Here is a 23,408-nt window from a genome sequence, read left to right on the forward strand (position 1 = left end):
ATATTACCTCTCTAATGAGGAAAAAATACAAAAAAAAGTTTTACAATACAAAATGTTTAAAGAAACATTTTATTTTGACTAACCTTCTTTTCTCCATGCTTCTCAGTGCTGAATTTGAAGAACCACATAATTATGAGGCAATAATTCCATATCTGAGACATTCTGGCAACTCCATTAACCTGCGCACTGCAGAAGAAATCACTGGTTGTAAGTCTGCTAAGCCAATTAATATTGTAACCCCTTGTGGAATGAAAATGTGTCAAAAATGGTATTTTCTCCCCACTGACTATGAAGTTAAACATCCACAGCCATGCTGCTTTACCATATAATTCCCCCCTCCTTTGTCTAGTCTCTTACAAATATAAATGCATCCAGTTGGGCATGCGCGCTACCTCAGGACTCAGCACTGCCTTCTCTCTGCTCTCCTCCGGCCTTTCTTCACTGATCTAGATGCTTTGCCTTTTGTCACTATGTGGGAGGGAAAGATCAAGATATGGTGATTCGTTTTTCTTCCTTGTCCTCCTATTCAGTCTTCATCTCTCTTCTTGCAATGTCTTTGCTGAAGTCCCTGAAGCTTCATGTATGGAGAGGAAGATAACAGACCATGGGAATTAGGTCCCTTTTGTGTTTAGCCTTGATAGGAGCATAGGATTCATTTAATGGCTCTGACCAATGGTTCAGAGTTACATCTTCCTGTCTCTGGTATCGCCAAAAAAGCTCAGACTTTTATGTGAAAAAAAGAGACCCTTTCAGGGAAGAAGATGAAGAAGCAGAGATTCATAGCATTTCCACAAGTTTCTATGTCTCTGTCCTGCCTGTAGGATCAGTCAGTTCTCTATGAAAGGCGTACATGTTGGTGCCAGAATAAACACTAGCATTTACTGACCTTGTGTGATGGGTCCCAGTTCTGTGTTAGGTCTTCTGTGTACATCCTGCTGATAGGGTGATTTTACCCTACTTTGAGAGATGGGAAACTCAAGGTGAGAGATTGAATAAGCAAAGTCACATAAGGGCTATGTGTGGAGCTATAATGTGAAATGGGCTCAGACTGCCTCTGAGATCCAAGCTCTTCCCACCACTTTATGTTGCTTCTCCTTCAAGAAGGTTTTCATTCTCCCCTCTGCTAGTTGTCCTCTTCTCCCAGCTGGGATGCTGCTGTTCAGTGGAGAGCGTTATCTAACTCTGCGTGAAATGTGAGCAAGGACTCCAGTGCTGTGGGTTCCTAGTCCCTTCCTGACCCTCTGGGGTCCAGCCCTTTGAACTTTACATTTCTATCTCGATAGCAAGTTTTTATGGCAAGACTTACTATTAAACTTTGTTTTAAAAGCAGCATTAAATTATGAATGTGTTATTAACTGTGCATGCATTACGCTTTTTTGGTAATCCTCCGCTCCACCAGCCGGGCTATGGAAGGGACTGTATCACCCTTTTTTATTGGCCTTGTCAAGTAAGGTATCTCTGAGCCTTGGTTGGCCCATATCTAAGACAGAATCATAATATCTCCCCCACCCAATGGCAAGGAGAAGCAAAGAAACCATGATTTGTTAATTCTTTAAATAAATATATATGGTAAATAAACTGGAGGAAGGAAAGAAGGTATTTTTTTTAATTGGAAAAAATATCCATACTTTGAATGGATGAGGCCATCTGTGTCATAAGCGGTCATTTTAAATGTATTATTAGCTAAACAAAGTTTTTAAAGCAAGTAATAGCAGAATGTTTGATTCAAAAACCAGTAAAAATAACAGTGTACAATTACCCAAGTTGACCTATATATTATTAATCATCCACCCAGAATTTTAGGTCTGTGTGTCAACAATCCCATGTGGGTAGTCCCTATGGAAAACCTAGGGTTTCCTTTCCTTTAAAAATGGGTTGTATGTTTAGAATCATTATGGCTTAAGAATGCAACATGACATTTGGTCAGTTTTCTAAACTAAAACTTCAGGACTCTAGCAGAGAGAGGAAAAAAAGAAATGGGGAGGGGAGGTCCTACTCATTATGCACTCATAAACAGTAAGGGAAAACTTTTATAGATAACTTTTAAGCAAGGAAACATCAAACTAGCAATTTCATTAAAAAAAAAAAAAACTAAACTAAAAACACATCACTTTCTATACAACAGTGACCTGCTAGGTATGTTAAGTTTCTTACATCAACTCCTTTAATCTTCCCATTATCTCTGTATGGCAGATACCAAATGACCCCATTTCATAGATGTGTAAGCTGAGGTTCAAAGAAATGAAGTAATGTGTTTGCAATCCCACAGGTAGTATTAGGACTGGGTTTTGAACCCAAATTCTTGCCACTACTTGTGTTTGTTAGGTTGGTATCATGTCATTAAATAAAATCCACAGAACTATTGAAAAATATCAAAAGGTCTTCCAGCCTGAGTTGTGGTCCGACTCCTCTTTTCAAGCTGCACTAAGAACTTGACATGGGTGGGAGAAAACACTTTTAGACATGCTATGGCAGTCATTTTGTTGAAATGGGATGTAGACTGTTTCTGACTTTTTCCCCCTTTCCTTTTCCTTTCAAGTTTGTCTTCTGAGTGCTACCACTCAATTTCAGTGATTTCTCTTAACACATTAAGCACCCAGTCAGTCACCGGTGACTGACACTACACTTTCCGTCTGGAAGACAAAACAGGCTGGGTACTTAATGTCTTAATCATAGGGAAGGAATGTATTTACCCAAACAGGAAACTCAAAATTGTTTCAAATGTTTTCATTGATTGTACATTCCATCCTGGAAATCCCCATGAAATTAAAACTGTGATCACTGACCCCAAACTTCCCAAACCACCTTGATAAAGCCTTACATAGATCCGTGTGAAGGTGGAGAACACTGAACTCTCATCTTGCATAATTGATTTCACACTGGGTGCTGTATGAAACTGGTACTATAAGGAACTGCCTTGAAATCATTCTTTTTCATCTTTATTTTAGCAACTTATGAAGTTGGAATTGAAGAACTCCAAAAGGTATTGTTTTCTCTCTTCTTTATTTTAAATATATGTATTTTTATTGATTTTAGAAAGGAAGGGGGACAGAGAGAGAGGGAGAGAAACATCAATGATGAGAGAGAATTGCTGATCAGCTACCTCCTGCACACCCCCCACTGGGGATTGAGCCCACAACCTGGGCATGTGCCCTGACCAGGAATCAAACCTTGACCTGATTCATAGGTCAATGCTCAACCACTGAATCACGCTGACCGGGCACTTCCTTTCTTCTTAACAACTTTCTAACTAAAACAGTGTGCAGAGTTTATTCCGAAGAAGTTTTGATTAGGAGGGAGAAAAGGTCCTTGTTGTCAGTTTCCCCCTGGTGTCTGAGGCTCTCAGACTCGAGCTGATAAGGTTCTGAAGCCTGAGCCCCAGTGTCAGAGACAGAAGACGTGTGATGGAATGGGAAACGCTGATCCTCATCCACTCCCAGCCCCTCATCTTTGGCGCCCAACTGGCTTTTACTTACTGTCTCTTCGGGGGGAAGATGTCTTTGGCACAAGACAAATTTGCACATCCCAGGCTTTCACAGACTGCCCAAACCTTGAAGGCACATCCTCTGGCCTCCTGGTAGGCACAGTACCAGGTGACTCCTTGGAGGCATTGTAGCAACTTGATTAGGGCCCAAGCACAATCCCTGGCCTTGATCCCAGCCATTGGCTGTGCAGCCTGAGCCTCCATTTCCTCACCTGTAGAACGGAGGTAACAGAAATGCCCACCGCTGGGATTGTTGTGAGAATGACTATAAGGTAAACTCAGATACACAGTTTAAGAGCCAGTGCCTGGAGTCTGGTCCACGCATATGGTCTCTCCCAGCTCCCATTGTATCTTCTGTAAAATGGTGTGTTCTCCAAGAGGGCAGGATGCACATGCCTGTGGTTACCACATCTGCAGTGGCAGATGTCAGTGCAGAAGGGGTCCAGTACGTGTCTCACTAAACTTCTGTGAGAACTAAGTGAGACAGAGGAGGTAAGCACCCAGCACTGCAGGTGGCACACAGTAGGCACTCACCTAACGCTGTGACTAGGTCCGCTAAGGTTCTACTCTTTTCTCACTGGGAACCGTTAGTCTAGAGCAGCTGTGGGTAAACTACGGCCCGCGGGCCGAATCCGGCCTGTTTGAAATGAATAAAACTAAAAAAAAAAAAAGACCGTACCCTTTTATGTAATGATGTTTACTTTGAATTTATATTAGTTCACACAAACATTCCATCCATGCTTTTGTTCCGGCCCTCAGGTCCAGTTTAAGAACCCATTGTGGCCCTCGAGTCAAAAAGTTTGCCCACCCCTGGGCTAGAGCCTTTAACTTTCTGCTCCAGTTTTCTGGGCTTACTAGAAAGGACTGCTCATCTGTGGCTAGAAAACTCTAGGTGGTTATTATTCCTACTAGCGAGCGCAGAAGCATTCTATTAAAATGCTTCCCTTACCTGGCAGCATGGGCAAATATCAGCTTCTCTGTGCAGTGCGCTCTCTGAAGGACCAAATTGTTTCCCTGGCAAAATAAAGCAGCATGAACGTATTCTTCATTTTTAACTAAAACCTTGCAGCCTTCAGACATGTTCATGTTCATCTCAGGATTTTCTCTCCTGGTGGCTGGAAACTGCTGTCACCCTTTCCTGGTGACGGGAGCGCAGGGGGCAGAGTAGGCAGTCCATGCTCCTAAGAGATGTTCTTGGGCCCCTGCAGGTGCGCAGACCAGTTGCCCTCACACAAACCACCACAAGTCTGTGTTGTCATCATTTTCCGACGATTGTCATTTCTTTCTACTCTCACTATCTCCGTGTCTATCAGTGAGTCCCTCGTGTGCTCAGGTGGGTATGGACCAGGCCTGTGTGTGCCAGGCACTGGTGCGTACATGGTAGGACTTCATCCACAGTATCACTGGTGAGCGGGTATACTGCTTCCACTCTACAGGTGAGAACTCGGGGCCCGGAGGGGCTCTGTAACCTGTAATAACAGCAGAGATCTGAGATGAGGTCTGTCTCCCTGGTCCTACCAGTGCTGCCATCCGAGTGGCAGATGATACAGGAAAGAGAAACCAGTGGGCCCTGAATGGAAGCCTGGGTGTGCTGAGCTACTGGGCCTGGACTATGTGGCAGTATTTTGGATGCTGGGATAGTCTGTTTTCTTCAGGTTCTTGGCTAGATTCCAAATACGGAATGGCACCAGCGCTGTGATGAGTAAATACATGAGGACTGTGTTGTCATCAGTAGGACACAGTTTTCATGGAGTCAAACCCAGACCACGGTAGAGTTGAATTTGGAGCACTGGGTGCGTGATCAATGCAGGAGAATTCCCAGCATGACCTGCACACTCTCCAGTTTGTGCACTGAAATACTGCTTTGCTCAAATATTACAAATTTGTACTTCCTCATATGATTTAAAAGTTTTCTACTCTACAGATGCATTCCTGGAAAGGTATGCAGCAAACTTTTTATTTTTCTATGTGAAATCATACATTCCCACTGGCATACTCTGTCATTTCAGAAATGCTTGTTTTCTTTTCTGACCTTCAGCCCCACTGGGAACAGTGCGTGGAAGTTTCTGTTGTCAGTGTCTACATTTGCTTGTGCTGAGATCTCACCCACTTCTCCTTGCAGTCTGGTCTCTAATGATCTGTAACCAAGCAGAGACCTGGTTGATGAGGGTGCATTTATGAAAATGACCATTTGCCTCTTTACTTTCAGCCTTGGAAGAGTTTCCTCCACCAAGAACATAGGTGAGTTTTATCTTCAAAAGGAAAGGGAGTAATCCAGACGCTGATGACTGAACTAGTGTCTCCGATGGCACAGCTCTGATTCCAGTGTCTGACCTGGCTCAGCACCTCAGGGCCTGGCCAGGCACCTGATGCAGAGAAGGTGCTCAGGGACCCGTCCCTCTCACCTTGCTCCAGCCCACGCTGCTGTCACTCAGCAAACACAGCACATGGGAGCTATTTTTGAGCCACTGGGGCTTTAGCTGTTACAGAGGCCTCGCCACTCTCCTCAGAGACTCCTGGATTAAAGGAAGTGTCACACAATCCAGAAGGCATGGAACCATCACGGGAATCCCCAGGAACTTAACATTTCCCAAGCCCACCATGCGGTCTCAAGTCCCTTTGCCTTTGCCCATTTAATTAACTCGCCCCAACTTAATGATCTGGCAAACGCCTACTGACCATCAAATGTCCCTCCTACAAGAAGCCTTCCTTGATTCCCCTCCTCCAGCGAGGGGTAACCAGTCCCTTCCCTGTGGCACCACTGTAAGGTACCCATGAGTTTGCACTGGTGTCACTGTGCATTGTGTTTGTTAGCATGCCTGTTGATTTTCACCCTCCTGCCCACTCTCTTGCTGTGAGCTACTTGCCGGCAAGGCCCATATTTCCTTGTTCTTGGTGTTCCTGGCCCAGCTCAGTTTGAATGAGACACATTTCAAGCGTTCAATAGCCACATGTGGACTGTGACCACTGTATTGGATGGTGCAAATTTAGGCTTTGTCCGGTAGGTCAGGGAGAACCATGAAAGAGTTTCAAAGCAGAGATAATGCACCCTCTCCCCATAATATTATTCCTGTAAATCACAATATTAAATGTGTGGAAACTCCTGGATAAGGTCTGGGGGATAGGAAGATGTATTACAAAGGACATGTATGTCAATAAGGCAAGTAAGTGCTTTAGAGCAGGGGTGGGGAACGTCTGGCCCGAGGGCCGTATAAGGCCCTCAAAATCATTTGGTCTGGCCCTGCCAAGACATTAGGAATGACTTACTTAAATGTTTGACCAAATATGGCGGGCTAATTTTTAAGTTGATAATTTTGTATGGCTCGTGAATGGTGTTATAAATATCCAAATGGCCCTTGGTAGAAAAATGGTTCCCCAGCCCTGCTTTAGAGGAAATATCAATAATTGCAAAGGGAACAAAAGAACTGGGTGATTCTAACTCAGCAAATGCTTTGATGAAGAAGAAGGCATACTATAAACAATGTGAGGCTTTCAACACCTTTATCACATTTCGTTCTTATGGCAACCATGGAAATTGGCATGTGACCTTTCATTTATACATGAGAAAATTTGATTTTTAGGAAGGTTAATCTTAGACTTAGAAAGAGGGACAGTGGGAATTAGAACCCAGTCCTCATTTCACAGTCCCCGTTCATCACAGGAAAACCAGTAAGTGCTTCAATGGTGAACAAGAGTGCTGAGTAATTAGATGAATGAATGAAACTCCTTAAAACTCTTTCCCTCCCTCGTCTCTCAGAACAGAACTCTTCTGGTGTTTTTCCCTTCTTCATGCCCACCTCTTCTTTCATTGGAGGGCCCTTCTTTCTCTGCCTTCCATTGAAACATGGTTGTAGAACCATCTAGTAAGTCCAGAAACGGAACTTCTCACGTGGATGCTGATGCTCCCCAGCATTCTGTTCTTGGTCCTGTTTCTCATTCATTCTCCGCCTTGACTGTATCCTCCTCCAGGGCAGCTGCTGTCTACATATTGGTGCGCAGCCGTCCTTTGTGTCACTGGGAACACTGTGCACTACTCTTGCTACCCTGGGTCACACAGCACCGGGGGGGGGGGTGATTAAGAGAGTTCTGCCTCTTTGTAGCTTGATTTTTAGGTAGTTGACAAGGCAAAGCAGAGGAATTAGAGACAGATTCATAGGCACTATGTTATAATATGAGATGGAAGGACAGAGTGCTGCAGATAAGGCATGCCTGCTTGAGAGAATCAGGTAGATTCCAGAGGTAATTTGACTAGGACAAACTGAGAAGGGTGCTGTGTGTTTCAGCAATAGAAGATGTGGACGGCGTGCCTGACAAAGGAAATGGAAGTAAAAAGGGAGAGTTGCTCAAAGTAGCCTGGTAGCTTTGGGGGATTGTCCAAGTCTAGACTAGAACAAAAGTGCAGGATGGAGCAGAGGGAGATAGGGTGGAAAGAAAAGTAGGGGCCAGACCACTATGGAACTTACATTTTATCTTACAGGCAATGGGGAGTTATTAGGCAATTTTGAGTAGAAATTTACTCTGGCATTGATTGGAGCAGACAGAAACTCAGAGAAGCTATCTATGGTTGGCCTGATCCTGGTCCCCCTCACCTTTAAAAAAAAATGAAGAAGAGTAATTGACATCTCTTTTGAATTCATTTTTCCCATCCATTTTCTTTAGGATTGAGTGGTACACTATTATCTAAACACTCTAAACTTCACTTTTTTCCCCTGGATATCTCTTCACATTTCAGCCCTCAACATGAAGATCAAGATAAAAAATTAAAGGAAAAAGAGCCACATGAATTGGAACCTCAGAAAACAGAAAAGGATCTACATCCAGACCTTATGTGCAAGGTATCTGTGTTCCAGGGCTCTAGCCCAACAGTGCAGTACAGCTGTGTCCTAGGGTCCATTCACTAGGTGACTTTTTAGAGGGTGAGGCATGCAGCCCTCAGAGTCCGAAGATGCAGTGGGTTTTGAAGGCATTTTACCAAAGATAGGAACGTGACAACAGCACTGAGCTCCAGCCTGGGATTTTTCACTGAATAGCCCGACGCAGGCATTTGCAGCAGGGTGGGTCTAGTGTGAGTCCAGCAAGGCACTGAGTGGGCAAGACACAGAGACACTCAGGTGCCGACCGTGCACTTGCACATGCCTGGAGGGAGGATTCTGTGCTCTTTGTCTCTAAGCTCTGTCATCTCATCTGTAAAATGAGAATATAATCACCATCCCCATTCCTACCCTCAGTCACGATGATAAAATGAAATAATGTACATGGAAGTGCTTTGTAAGCCATAAGCTACCATAAAAATGAAATGTATTATTGTTATCTATTGATTGATTGGTTGGTTGATAGTTTATTAATACAAAATACTTTATATGTATGTGCATTGATATCCAGTTGACACTACTCCCTCCAAAGCAGTGTGATTGGAGGCTTAAACAGTAGGTTCCACCAGGGCTACTACTAGTGCTTAAGAAATTCTAGATACCTGTATAATATCTACCTGTATAGAAACCGTATAATATCAAATTGTCTCAGGTTCCTCTGCAGGGATTGGATCTATCATCTTGGTGGTGGTGTTAGCCTGAGCTAGTGTGTCGGCCCAGGATAGGGCTGGACCAGGTTGGGTGTATAATTCAGAGAATTATGAAAGACAGGGACCAGCCTGGCTGGTATGGTTCAGTGACTGAGCAGTGACCCATGAACCAGGAGGTCATGGTTCAGTTCCCAGTCAGGGCACATGCGCAGGTTGTGGGCTCATTCCCCAGTAGGGGGCATGCAGGAGGCAGCCAATCAATGATTCTCTCTCATTATTGATGTTTCTATATCTCTCTCCCTCTCCTTTCCTCTCTGAAATCAATAAAAACATATTTTTAAAAAGAGAAAGACAAGAATCAAAGCCAGGGAAGCAGCACTGTACATTAAGGCCAGAGGGCAAGGGCAGGGGCAGGGCTATAAATGGGGGATAAGGTCATAGGTCAGGAAAGCATTAATCAGGAGCTTGTGAGAAAGGTAGTAAAAGAGCCTGGTTAAGATGTATTGACCATTAAAGAGCAAAAGCAGGATGTGCTCTCAGTGCTGGCCAGGAACCAGGAGCCAGGTATGGGGTTGGACATATTCGTACATTCATTGAGTAGATTTGAGTTTTGGATATAATTATAAGTTATTTGGAATGTGTTAGACAAATGTGGTGGGTAGTTTAGCTGGGCAGTGCTCTTTGGGGTCAAATACAAACTATAAGTCAGTAGATACATAATCCACTGTGATTCAAACTAACCCTAGGGTACAATCCCAAGGACAGACCCAATGAGAATCCATGAACTACTTTATATGGACTACCTGTGGGAAGGCAGCCACCATACCTGTGTGAAACATTGACTTCCCTATTTCCTTATTACTTTTCCCATTTAAAAACTCATTCTTGGCTATGTGACTAAAAAGAATGCCCCTCCTAACACTGTCCTCTTCGTTTGCTTAGATCCCACCAAGAACTCAGAAAATTCCATGCCTTTTATCTGTTGGTTACTTTAGCTTTTTTCAGGTGCTTTCAAATATATCATCATAGTCAACCCTCATGTCCACTTGTGGTCAGAAGGACAGTAATCCCCTCTCCTGTGTCATGTGATCATTAGAAAATACTTAGATGGCCAGAAATGTTCGGATTCTCCTCGTCTCCAGTGTCTCTTTCCGCAATGTATCCAGATCTTTCTGGAATGCAAATCTGAACAGGTTTCTTTCTTGCTTGGTTCCCTGTCACTGTGAGATAAAGCCCACACACTGCCTCAGATGCAAAACCCTTCCCAACTCAGCCCCATTCTATCTTGTCTTTTTAGTCTCATTTCCTGTCTTTCTTCCCCTATTCTTTCCCCCTGGCCCTTCAAAGCTTCCCTTCAGTAGCCTCCATACTATCCTCACAGGACACTAAATACCACATGCTTTTACTCATGCTGATTTATCTGCTAGGTAGACCCTTTAGCCCCTCAATCAATCTCTTATATTTTAAAACACAGTTTAATAAAACCTACCTTTGAAGTCTTCCCCAACCCTGTCTCTTAAAACCTCCTCCTCCTCTCTGTTTCATCTCAGTGAGCAATACTGTTGTGAAAAGCTTGCCACATTATACCTTAACTAGAGGCCGGGTGCATGAAATTCGTGCATGGGGGGTGGGGCGGGAGGGACGGGTTCCTCAGCCCAGCCTGCACCTTTTCCAATCCGGGACCCCTCTGGGGATGTCCGACTGCTGGATCCCTGTAGGATCAGGCCTAAACTGGCAGTTGGACATCCCTCTCACAATCCAGGACCACTGGCTCCTAACCACTCACCTGCCTGCCTGCCTGATCGCCTCTAACCCCTCTGCCTGCCTGCCTGATTGCCCCACACTGCCCTTCCCTGCTGGCCTAATCACCCCTAACCACTTCTGCCTCAGCCTCCACCAACGTGGCTTTGTCCGGAAGGAAGACTGGACAACCCGAAGATGTCCTGTTGACCTGGTCTAATTAGCATATCACCCTTTTATTAGATTATTTGTATGTATTGTTTCCATGCATATAAACTACTGTGTAGGTAGCATCCCTCCATTTCCAAAGGGTAGCATGTTGTTTCACCTTCAGTAAATATTCAAAAAATGCTGGAAAGAGTTAGGTAGGAAGAATGGTGGGTAAAAAGATGAAATGTCAGGCGAAAGGCACCAAGTATTCCTTAGTGGTCAAGAGCACGGGTCTAAGCTCAAGTCCTGCCTCTGTATATTACCAGCTGTGTGACCAGATGCTGCAGTCTTTCACAGCAAAGGTTCAGGAAACTGGAGAAGGGGCTGCAACATAAATGGATAGAGACTAGACAAGAAATATAAATTTAGTAGGCATGGGGGAAAGCCAGGCGGAAACCAGCTCTCTAGTGGAGTGGCTTCCCGAATGTCCAGACCCACTGCTTTTTATTCACACATTTTGCCCTTTAGCAAAACATCATACACATCAAAGGTAAAGTTTGGTAAACAGTAAAAGATTATCAGGTTAGGGCAGTGGTCAGCAAACTGCAGCTCAGCAAACTGCGGCTCATGAGCCACATGTGGCTCTTTGGCCCCTTGAGTGTGGGTCTTCCACAAAATACCGACTTCTGTGCACGAGCCAAGAAGTTTCAATCGCACTGTACGTGCGCGCTGGCACATGATATTTTCTGGAAGACCCATACTCAAGGGGCCAAAGAGCCGCATGTGGCTCACCAGCACAGTTTGACGATCACGGGGTTAGGGGAATTGCTACAGCTGTTCGGCCAGCAGCAGGCTAATATAATGCTGATATTCAGCCCTGTTGCATATCAAAGTCCATCAGCCTTTTGAGGACTTTTCGCATTTATTATGACCTGCTGGACTTAGCCTCCAGCAACCAGATGTAAGTTATTTAACGTTCCAAACTCTTTATCCAGAGCACTAAGGACACTTCCCCAATGGGGTGTCATGAAGATTAAGTGAGATTAAATCTATAAGAACCTGCCTCTGGTCAGTACTCCATTCTATCCTGCTGGCCTCCTGTGCCCAGCATTTGTTGGGCATTCAGAGGTGAACAAAAGACACAGTATGAGCCCTCAGAAACTCAGAGTCTACTAAGACAGAGTTAAATAAAATAATACATCAGTGCTATCTATGAGGAATTAATAAACAGCATGTGTAAGCAGAGAACTAAACAGGTAAGTCAAAGCCCTTCAGTACTCTCCCTGTTGCATGTGTTTAGGTGGGTTCCTATGAAGAGACGTGTGGAAAAGTCCCAATGATGAACGTTCAGAGACATATGAAGAGAATGCTGGCCAGAGAGAAGGATGCTGTGATTGACAGCATCCAGACAGAGGCCTGCCCCCAGGACCCAAAGCTGGCCAGGCACTCCCAAGGCCAATGTAAGTTGCATTTCTTCCTGGCTCTCCTCACCATTATGACATTATTTTAAAGTGGTGTGTTGCCAAGATTTTAATTTATTTTCTACATATTTATTGAACATCTGTTATGTACCAAGAAACTTGCCCTAGTGAGGCAGCTGAGCAGTAGTGGAAAGACCACTGGACTTAGAAGCAGAAGACCTGAGTTCAGTCTAGATGCTAATACTTATTAGCCATGGGGTTTCTTTACTTATAAAAAGAGATCATAATGTGGGCCTCACCAGGGTTTTTTGAAGACTAAATTGAAAAGTATGCCACATAATAGGTACTCGGCAAATATTTGTTCCTTCTTTTTAATCTACCAGATCCTAATGGGTTTGTTTTTGTAGACCCATGTAATTGACACACTGATGCTATAGTATGATATCATTACTTGACTTTATTTAGGTTGCATTTTACCTTCATGCTAGTTAAGACACTTGATTATAAGTAACAGTAATCAAATCACACTATCTTAAGTCAAAAAAAAGAAAAGAAAAGAAAGGGATGCTCCAGGGCCACAATCAATACTACAAGGGTTCAGTATTGCTCCTGGCTGTGCTCCCTCTGGGTCACTCCACTTTTGGTCAAATCCTACCCCTGTGGAGGCAAGATGGCTTCTAGCAGTAACAGGCTCAGACCCTGTCCTCTTAGGAAGCTCAGAGGAAAACTGGAAATTGTCATATTCTTAACAGCTATAAGAAAAGGCCTAGCTTTGAATCTTACAGGCTCTGTTTGGGCCACATGCCATCCTGAACCAGTCCTTATAAATGGGGGATCTGATGCTCTGGCTGATTCCAGCTGGGTCATAAACTCACCCCTGGAGCTGTGGGTAGAGTCAGATCTAGCAAAACTACCTAAAGTCAGGTTGACAGATTTCCCAAGGAAAATAAGAGGGCCATTAATCAGAAAAGAAAAAAAAAGACACTGGATAGACAAAGAAAACAGGTGTCCACTCCAACCCAATAAGCCATAGCAAACCACTGATATTTCAAAAAGTGTGAGAATCAGAGTTGTAAGAAGAATAAATTTGTAATGATCATGAAATGGACTCAAGGACCCCAGGCTAGCGGGTCTCATCCCTGCCACACACCTTCCCTGCACACCCTCTTCTCTGTGCTCAGCTTATGGCTAGGTGCTCCTGTAACTTTGCTCGATCTCTTTCCTCTGTCTGAAATGCCTTTCTGCTAATTCTCTGCCTGCTGATGTGCTGTGAGTCCTTTCAGGTCTGTGTCAAAAGTCACTTCTTCTGAGGCCTCGCTCGCCTCAGTCCATCTCCGCTTTCCCACGCTCCCGGGACCACAATTCCCCTCACCTGTTTCCATGACATTTCACAACTGAATGACCACGTTTCCATGTTAGGCTTTAGAGTTGAACATTTCTGGGATCCAGAACCACTATATTTGAATCTTGTAACCTTGGAAAATTTACTTACTCTCTCATGTGCGAATGAGGCAGCTACTACTTATTTCCCAGTGCTGTTTTATTACTGCATCCAAAGTGGCTGGTTCCTATGCTAAATAACTGTTAGTTCTCTCCATTTATTTTCATTTCTGGAAAATCATAGCATGCTTACATTATAATTCATTGTGTACCTGTGTCCCCGCCATGGCGTACTGGGAGCACATTGAGAATCAGAGGCCATTGGGTATTTTTCTCTGTATCTCTGTAACAAGGCCGTCAGCTGCCTAACAAAACTTTGGTGAATAAAGGAAAGAAAGAATAAATCAAACTTTAGTTTCTGACAGTATAGTAGATGAGACGATCTGACTGTCCTGACAGAAACAAGAATTTTTTTTTTTTTAATTTATGGAAGAATCACAGAACTGATATAAAAAGAAAGCATCTACACCCCTGCAGCAACAGGACTCCTGGGAAGTGAGTGCGTGCCAAAGCTACTTTTGCCCTGAGGGTTGTTACTGAGCTCTGAGTCCCTGAGCTCCTGTTCTGACTGCATGGCATGCAGAGTACAGGGGCTGCACCCCAGGGCCTGCCCAGAGTGAATTTATAATAGGAGACTCTGTATAAAGTTGGGACCCCAAAGGATTACATCCACCCTTTAAGAATAAGCAAGACTGTGCCTATAGATAACATGACTCTGTTGTGTACTTATAAATGTGTTACAATGGTAGCTCTCATGTGTTCTTACCACAATGAAAGAATTTTTCATTTAAAAAAAGATATGGTGGGGGAGACATATCTGATGAGGTGAATGAGAAAGCACAGAGGTAGCATTAATTTAAAAACCATGCCTTAGGGTGTGAAGTGATGGAATTATTTGAGTATAGGGGGAAGTGGAAGAGAGGAAAATAAGTTGAAGTAAATAAGAGAGTTAAACAAGAGCCCTGAATATGAGGCTAAAGGCCCTTTTCATACAATTACATGTGTCCAGGGAGAGTCCCTGTGAGTTCGGGGATTATGCCATGATGAAAACAGCTGAACAAGATTTTGCTGAGTAATCCAAACATTCCGCTTAGTCCAAAGGGGGCTACTGAACCCATTAATAAGTTTTTGTAATACTTATGATGAGCAGCACAAAATGCTTAGTTAAGGAGAGTAGGTATAAAACAGAAAAGTTTGAAAAAAATACAAGTGTTTTTTTTAATATTCCTATTCAAGTAAGCCTCTTTTGAAAAAAATGTATTTCTCCTATGATTGAAAAAAAATAAAAAGAATTTCTAAAGTATGTACTTCAGGCAGAAGGAAAATAATCCCACATAGAGAATTCTGGATGCAAGAAAGAAAGCTGAGCAAAAGTATTCACCAAATAAAAAAATATTAATGCCAATATTGACATTAATAGCCATACATTGGGAGGGTGATCAAAGTTGAAACCTTCTAAGGTATTTGATTGAGAGTAACAATATTAATTCACTTTAGCCTTAAAAGAGTTAGAATAGCTAGGATATAGCCATCAAAAGATAACAAAGAATAAAAGGCATACAGAGTAGAAGATACTTGATTTAAAACAAAGGACTAAATCAAAGGACTCATATATGAAATATATATTATATATATATATATATATATATATATATATATATATATATATATATATACATACTATAAATATCTTTGTATCCAGAAAATATAAAATGGAAATATTTTATATTTCTATAAACATCCTGTATCCAGAATATATAAAATAGAAATCAATCACAGAGGTTATCCAAAAGGCAAGTACACTATATTCAGCTGTTCAAGTCTCAGGGAAATGCAAATAAAACCTACAGTACAATAACACTACATGCCCAGCAAAATAGTTAAAATTTAAAAAGACTATATCAAGTATTAGTGAAGTTGTGGAACAACTTGAACTCTCCTCCGTTGTTGAGAGTGTAAACTGGAATAATCACATTGGAAAACTGTTCAGCAGTGTCTGTTAAAATCCAGTATATGTATATCCTATGACCTAGCAATTTCATACCTATTCTTATACCCAATAGACATATGTTTATCAAGACATATACAGCATATTCATAGAACTTTTTAAAAATAGCCTTATACTGGAAATGGTTCATATGTCCATCAAAAGTAGAATGGAAGCCAAACCAGTTTGGCTCAGTGGATAGAGCGTTGGCCTGTGAACTCAGGGGTCCCGGGTTTGATTCTGGTCAAGGGCATGTACCTTGGTTGCGGGCACACTCCCACTGGGGGGCATGCAGGAGGCAGCTGATCGATCTCTCTCATCGATGTTTCTGGCTCTCTATCCCTCTCCCTTCTTCTCTGTAAAAAATCAATAAAATATATATTTTTTTAAAAAGTAGAATGGAAAACTAAATTATAATATATTCACACAATGGAATAATTATAGGAATGAACAAATTATAACTATATCCAACAATATAAATGACTCTCAGAAACATAATATTTAATGAAATGTGATATATTAAAGAGGACATTTGAAATGATTCCATTAATATAAAGTTCAAAATATGCAGTATTCGCCTCTAGTATTAGAAATGAGGAGAGTGGTTCCCTTGTGGGAGGGAATAGTGCACAAGAAGGCACTGTGGGACACTGGCACTTATGGCTTTTTTATTTGTTTAATGTGTGTTGAATGAATGAATATATTGAATTTGGGACAATTTGTTGAGCTTATGAGTTGTGCCCTTTCCTGTATATTATACTTTAATTAAATTTTAAAACATAGTAGGGTAACTGTTAAAAGATAGGCATAACACACATACCTTCCAAAAAAAGAAAAGAAAAGAAAGAAAAAAGGAACAAAATGAAAAAAAGAGAAGAACTCTCAAGAAAGAGGAAAATGAGGGGGGGAGGGGAGGAAAATAGAATAAATATAAGGTATGTAATAAGATAGTAGATATAAATCTACATATATAAAAGCCTAAGTGACCACTACATATATAAAAGCCTAAGCGACCATTACAACCAGTGGACCAAACAACCAGTTGACTGGTTGCTATGATGCGCACTGACCACCAGGGGGCAGATGCTCAATGCAGGAGCTGCCCCCCTGGTGGTCAGTGCACTCCCACAGCCAACCTCCCATGGCTAGCCAACCTCCCATGACTGGCCAACCTCCCACGGTCCCTCCCCCGAGCCTGTGGGCCCCGATCGCCCTGATCGATCATCAGTCAGGCCAAGGGACCCCACCCGTGCACAAATTCATGCACTGGACCTCTAGTTTTAAAATATTGGCAGACACTATAAATTTAATACACAAAAGTCTCTTTTTAGAAGATATATGCATTGAAGCTATTCATTTTTTTTTTTTTTAATTTGAGCACCTTTTATATGCCAGCACTGTTCTAGGAGCTGAGGGTATAACAGTACACAAAACAGACAAATATTCCCATCTTCATGGAGGTTACATTCTTAGCAGAGGAGACAGATAATATATAAACAATAAAATAGCCACTGTGTGGAAGGGTAGTAAATGTAATGGGGAGGAGGGAAATAAAGCAAGGAAAGAGAATTAGGGAAGTATTAGAAGTTGTAATTTTTAAAGCACTCATGGACAACCTCAAAGATCTTAAGCAGATGAGGAAGTGAGCCATATGTGTACCTAGGGTAAAAATGTTCTGGTGAGAGGGGGAAAGTAGCGGTACTACACTGAGGCAGAAGCCATTAGCTATGTTGGTGGCAAGAGGCCAGGATGACCAGCAGAATGACTGAAGGAGTGTGGAGTTGGAGATGAGGTCAGAGATAACAAGGGACTTTTCTAGACTATGGCAAAAACCTTGGCATTTACTCTAAATGAGATTTTTAAAAAAACCAATGGAAGGTTTAGAGTACACAATAGGATAAATCAGGGGACCTGTCAGGAGTTTGTTGCAATAAGTAAGCTGAGAAATGACGGTAGCTTGGAGGAGGGTGCCATAGCAGAATCGCTGAGATGTGTTTAGATTCAGGATCGTGAAAGCAGAGCTGTGGATTGGAGGTGGGATATGAGAGAGAAAGGAGGTGAGGATGTCTGCAAGGGTTTGGACCAGAGCAACTGGAAGGATGGAATTGCCACTTTTTATTGAGTTGAGGCAGATTTCAGGCAGAGCAGATTTGCAGAGAAAAGTCATGAGTTTGGTTTTGGAATGCAATATGCTTAGACAAGCAAATGGAAATGGTGTATCTGGATGGAGTATCTAGCATTCATCAGAAATGTCTAAGTTAGAACTGTAACTTTGGGAGTTGTCTGTGTCTGAAAATGAAGTCACAAACATTTACAGTTGACTCTGCCAAAAGGAAGAATTAAGAAAGAAAAAGAAAGAAAAAATGTCCAAACTAAGAATTAAGCAACTTTGTGTTCAGCATCTTTGTTCTGTTTTGGAGAAATTCACTGCTAACTCCTTAAGAAAAAGCAAGACCTTATGCCTCTGGGAGCTGACTTCATTGAGATAGTTTGGGGCCTATGTGCTAACTGACTTCTTGTCAGAGGATAAAATCTTGTTACTGGGTTCATTTAATTAATAGACACAACTCAATTTGCTTATTGTTTATTTTGCAGATATATTACTATTTATTTCTGATTAATAGTTCATGTTTGAAAATGGTTCTCAATCACCCATACTCTAAATATTATCCTATGCCAGCTGATAAAAAGGAGGAAGTTTTATGGTTATGACAAAATTACAGTTCTGTGAAATAAAGCAGTACCTGCTTTTAACAGGCTAGCTGCTTGTGCTAATACCCCAGTACATTTTTCCACCTGGCAGACCATCTTCTGGCTGATTCCAACATTAATGAATATTAAATGTTGACATGCATTTAGTCAACTTGTCTAAGAAATTTTACTTTAAGGGGAAAAAGGATGCACAAAAGTAGATAAGCTCATTTAGGTGGCGGAAGGAGCCCCAGGGACATACCCTAGAGGACTTCTGCCTTTGAGGTCAGAGATTAGAGCAAGAACAATCAAAGAAGAGGGAGGAGTTGCTGGTTCACTAGGGAACCAGCCTCCTTCATAAAAATGTGTCAATCCTTGCCACAATTACATAAGCGTAGGTGCTATTGATCATTATCCCAACTTTAGAGACTCATAGCTGAGCTTCTGCAAGAAGTGGTTTGCAAAGGGTCATAGAGACCAAGATGGTAAACCATTTTAGTGCATGCAATCTCCCTTATCCTATTCTTGCCTCCACTGCCAGTGAGGGGTGTGAGTGCATTTATGATAGTGCTCGTTCTTCAGGGGTTTCTCTGTTTTCCTTGCAGGTGGGTATGTGGAGGCCTTGGAGGTGACTAAAGAAGCACCAGGCCAAGGGGCCTTTAGGCCACAATCCATCTCAGAAGAGACCTACGATGATGTTGAGTGCCCTGGGAGGAAGGAGTAAGTGCACCCCAGCCCCTCAGCAGTGTGGTGAGACCTTAAAGGCTCCTTGACGGGACAGATGAATGGTCTTTGTTTCTTTTCTCCCCACAGATCAAAGTCGGACTTCTCCAACTCATTTGCCTCAGATAGTGGTAAGGAAGGAAGACATTTCTGAAACTGCCAGTAGCAACTGCTGAGTGCTCGGTGGCTGATTAATGATAACTTACCTTTTGTTTATATTTTAATAATACCGGTTGGGTGGGTGACAGGGAGCTCAGGGCAGTGCAGTGGGCTAGGGTGTGTGTGAATAAATGCTCTGAGATCTGTGAAGGTGCAGGTGCTGGTAATGGGGCTCTTGCGGCAAAGAAGCAACAGTGCTGTGAAATGGCTTCCTTCCTGATCTCTTCACAACGGAATTCTGATTGGAGGAACGTTTTTACGTAAAACACTTTCACAGCTTCCCAGGACTTTTATGGTTGACCTTAACATGGTCTGAAGGCCCTGAGTGGGTGGCTTCTACCTCTCTCTGCAGCCTGTGTTCTCCCTTGGACTGTCTTCATCTCTGAGATCCAGTCATGCTACGTTTTAGCTCCTCAACTTGCCAGGCTCCCAAGCTCCCACCAAGCTCTTGCCCCAGGGTGTTTGCATAGGCTACTACCTCTTTCTGGAATTTTCTTTCCTCCCCTGGGCCCTTTCGCCTAAGTGACTCTTGACCTTTCTTCTAATTTCAGCTCAATCATCACTCCCCCAGTGAACACTCTCCTTGGTGTACAATCTCAGAGCAACAAGGCTCTCTTTTTCCTAGCGCCTGTCACTTATAATTTTATATTGATATGATTTCTTTGATTAATGACTCTCTTCCCTTAGCCCCTAGCACAATGCCAGGTACTTGTTATATAACATTTTTTAAATATTTTTTGAATGAATGAACGAAAAAATGGAGGAGGGATCAGCAGGTGCTACTCTGGTTTGTTTTTATCCTTCTTAGAATGCCAGGATTTTAGATGGAGAAACCCTCTTAGAGGTCATTAAACAGAGATGTTCAATAGCTCCCCTAAACTCACTGTGTGAAGTCGAGTTCTGAACATGAAAATCCTCCATTGTCAAGGTGGATTCAAAGAATATCTGTGTATATTAAGCTTTTGTGTTGCACCATGCTTTAAAGGGAAAGAATATCCAAGATGAATTAATTCTCCATTATTTCCCCCGAATTCAACACAATGTCTGATGTGTAGGCTCTGATTGCTACATGTTAAATATGCCAAAGGGGAGGGTAGAAGAAAGGAATCTGTGGCTAAACCAACTTTCATTGACTTGGACTCAGGGGTGGAAGTGAATATTAATTTTCATTTGTATATACTACTTTTATAAGGTCCAATTATTTTTACCATATGCTTATAAAAATATGTACATATGTTTCAATAAAAATTATTTAACAAACAAACAAAAGATCAAAGTACCTAAGCACCTTGTCAATATCCAATAATGTTTTGCTAAATATGAATCTGAACTATTGTCATTATAATGAATGAATTTTTTTTAATTTCAGAAGAAAATAGTAACGAAATGTATGAAGATGTATACAGAACAAAGAGCAACTCCACAAACATAGAGTGAGTTTCTCTCTTTCTTGGCTTTCTACCTAATGGCAGGAAGCTTCCTGCTAGCTTAGATGATGAACTTAGGAAGTAACTCCCTGCCCCATCCCCACCATCTTTAGGGAGGATTTGTACAGAGAATGGAGGTAAATAGAACACCCGTAATTTTACACAATCACATGGTATAAATTTCAAATTACATTGCTTTCTCTTTTGAAAAAATGTCCATCTCCCAGAGTAGGGACTTTGTGTTAGAAAATAAGTGAGAGATAAGTAAATGTCAACAAAAATTTGCTTCCATTCCATGGTTTTCAAGAACAATATTTGTTCAAGTGGACATTGTTTGTCAAGTTTAGTTATCAGGGGCACGTTGTGGAAAGGAAAACAGCAATGGTCAAAAGCAAGAAGTTTGAGGGTTGAAGGAAAAAAAGAGGATCCATTCTGGGTGGGATGACCTGCATGTATCATCCCCTCTCCCTCCCCCAAAAAAACCCAAGAGCATATTTGAAAAAACTTCATTCATCAGCTGGGTAGTCAGTTATTGTTGTATGATATCATTTGGTAAATTAAAAATCAGTGATGTGAATTTTAGAAGCAGGAATTTCTACAAGTTATTTCTAGTATAGTTTGTAAACCATGCTTCCCTGAGTCATCTTCTCTAAAAGGAAGACTTTGCTCCATAAACTGCAAAATAGAGACCATTTAGGGTAAACAAACATTTGTATTGAAATGTAATAATTCCCTTCATGACTGACTGGCTTGTGCTACTTCATATTGGCACCAAAACAGAGAAGAGAAAAGTTGCTGAGGCATTTTCCTGCTCTTCCTTGGGTGGGTGTTCCAAGCCTCTGGCCCTTTTCCTACACCAGCCTTCCATTTCTAGTACTCTCTCAAACACTGTTTCTACCCTCTGATTTCTCTTAGTTTAGATGGCAAAGCACTTAAGAGACTACAGAGATTCTTCAAGAAAGAAAAGGATAGGTTTAAGATGAAGACAAACAAGTTGAAAGAAAATGTAAGGTAAAAAAAAATCCTCTTCTATTTCTCTTTCCAGGAGACAGTTGGCAGTGCCGGCCTCATAGTCAGTCATACAGCCGGATGGTCTCCATCCTGCTCTCAGACACAGTGGGGAGCATACCAGAAAGTAAAACCAAAGGCCCTGGCTATCACTTGCCTTCTTCTTGCCCATTTTTGAGTGCACCACACTCACAGATGCTAATGAAAAAAAAATGACAAATTCCCTTTTGAAAAAATTGATGAGAAAAGTTTACACATACTCAAGGGTAGAGGGAAGTCTTAAGCAAAATCCAAAAGGAAGCTGGCCTCATCACCCTTGGCATATACTCCTGGTATCAGTAAGCATTATGTTATTAATTACAACAATTTTTGCATTCTTATTCCATCAAGTTCCAGTGGTTTTTATTTGTCTACACTTTGTAATCCAATTCGCCTCTCTTGAGAAAGGCAAGTGTGGAGAGGGAAGAGTAACTTTTCAGCTGAATGGTCCATCTATCTCCAAGTCTTAGGCCTGGAAAGGACCCTCCAAGGTCACCCACTAATGACCAATGTTTGGGAGGGATACATTTTCACTGGTAATAGGAAGAGATGGAGGCCTAGAGTCTGAATTCTGGTTTCAGCTCTTCCATTTATTCAATATGTAACTGGGCAATTCACTTTGTGTTTGCACCCATACAGCCTGTTTCCTACTGCACACAGTGAAAGGGAGACCACATAGTCTCTGGAGGCACTTCTCTCCCTCATCTAGACAGATAGGTGTATAGATATACAAGCAGCTCTGTATTATACAAGGACAGGAAATTGTAAAATAATTTGCCCAAGGTCATTACAAATACTGACATGGAATTATGTTATTCTATCTTGAAGTGCTTTTCAATGATAAAGCCTCCAAGTTACGCAGCTTTAAGTCTAATTGTCTGTTGGGTGTAGATCGACCAAGAGATCCATTAGAATGCAGGGTTTATGAATCGCAGTCCTGGCTGTGGAGAAAAAGGGCCTTTGGCTCCAGCAGTCAATGAGACCTAGAGGCAGACCCTGGCACTAGCCAATTAGATGCTTCCTACAAAGATGATCAGCATGACACTCGCAGTCCCTTATAAATAGGACCCCAGCGAGAATGCTCTCTGATTTCCACTCCAACCTGCACATCCCAGTGCTGACAGCACCCAGTCTGGTCTTACAGACACGCCAGCAGGATCACTGAGCATCCATGTGTCCTGGGCACAACCGCTAGGTATGTGCATCCTTACAGAAGTATCTCGGTAAGATAAGATAGGCATTGGGATTCACTTTAGAAATGAAGACACTGAGGCATATATGAAGGTGAACTGATTTTCCCAAAAGTGCTGTTCCTTTGGATATTTCTGTATCACGTGTTTTTTTCACACAGTGTCACATTAATTTATGTTTGCTCTCCCTCACTAAATCCCAAGCTACTTCAGGACAGAAACTGTGTCTAATCATGTTGCATACCCAGCACCTGTAGGGCTGAACTTAAGTAATTGCTTAAAATACATGGATTTTTTTTTTCCTACCACATCATATTTCCTTCCATGTAATCCTGAGAGATTCAAGGAGAAGCCAACCATCTGTCTGGGCCAAATGTCCTGACCCACTTAGCAGTTTACCATCTTCCAGCTCCACCTGGCCTGGAATT

At 42.1% G+C, this 23,408-nt stretch overlaps 2 protein-coding genes across 4 annotated transcripts in view; one reads left to right on the plus strand and one right to left on the minus strand.

Moving 5' to 3' along the window:
* The window catches only part of PRKAA2 (protein kinase AMP-activated catalytic subunit alpha 2), a 259,642-nt gene that overhangs the window by 154,740 nt on the left and 81,494 nt on the right, over nucleotides 1-23,408 (minus strand). The window lies entirely within an intron of this gene.
* Nucleotides 1-23,408, plus strand: part of FYB2 (FYN binding protein 2) — a 96,625-nt gene that overhangs the window by 56,193 nt on the left and 17,024 nt on the right. For all 3 annotated transcript variants that reach the window (XM_059689416.1, XM_059689417.1, XM_059689418.1), the window contains exons 5-13: nucleotides 107-207; nucleotides 2,949-2,983; nucleotides 5,694-5,725; nucleotides 8,217-8,319; nucleotides 12,196-12,355; nucleotides 19,040-19,154; nucleotides 19,248-19,288; nucleotides 20,686-20,749; nucleotides 21,659-21,754. In XM_059689416.1, the coding sequence (XP_059545399.1) occupies nucleotides 107-207; nucleotides 2,949-2,983; nucleotides 5,694-5,725; nucleotides 8,217-8,319; nucleotides 12,196-12,355; nucleotides 19,040-19,154; nucleotides 19,248-19,288; nucleotides 20,686-20,749; nucleotides 21,659-21,754 (747 nt within the window). The remainder of the gene's footprint in view (nucleotides 1-106; nucleotides 208-2,948; nucleotides 2,984-5,693; nucleotides 5,726-8,216; nucleotides 8,320-12,195; nucleotides 12,356-19,039; nucleotides 19,155-19,247; nucleotides 19,289-20,685; nucleotides 20,750-21,658; nucleotides 21,755-23,408) is intronic.

This window comes from Myotis daubentonii, chromosome 3 (assembly GCF_963259705.1).
Source record: "Myotis daubentonii chromosome 3, mMyoDau2.1, whole genome shotgun sequence".
NCBI lineage: Eukaryota > Metazoa > Chordata > Mammalia > Chiroptera > Vespertilionidae > Myotis > Myotis daubentonii.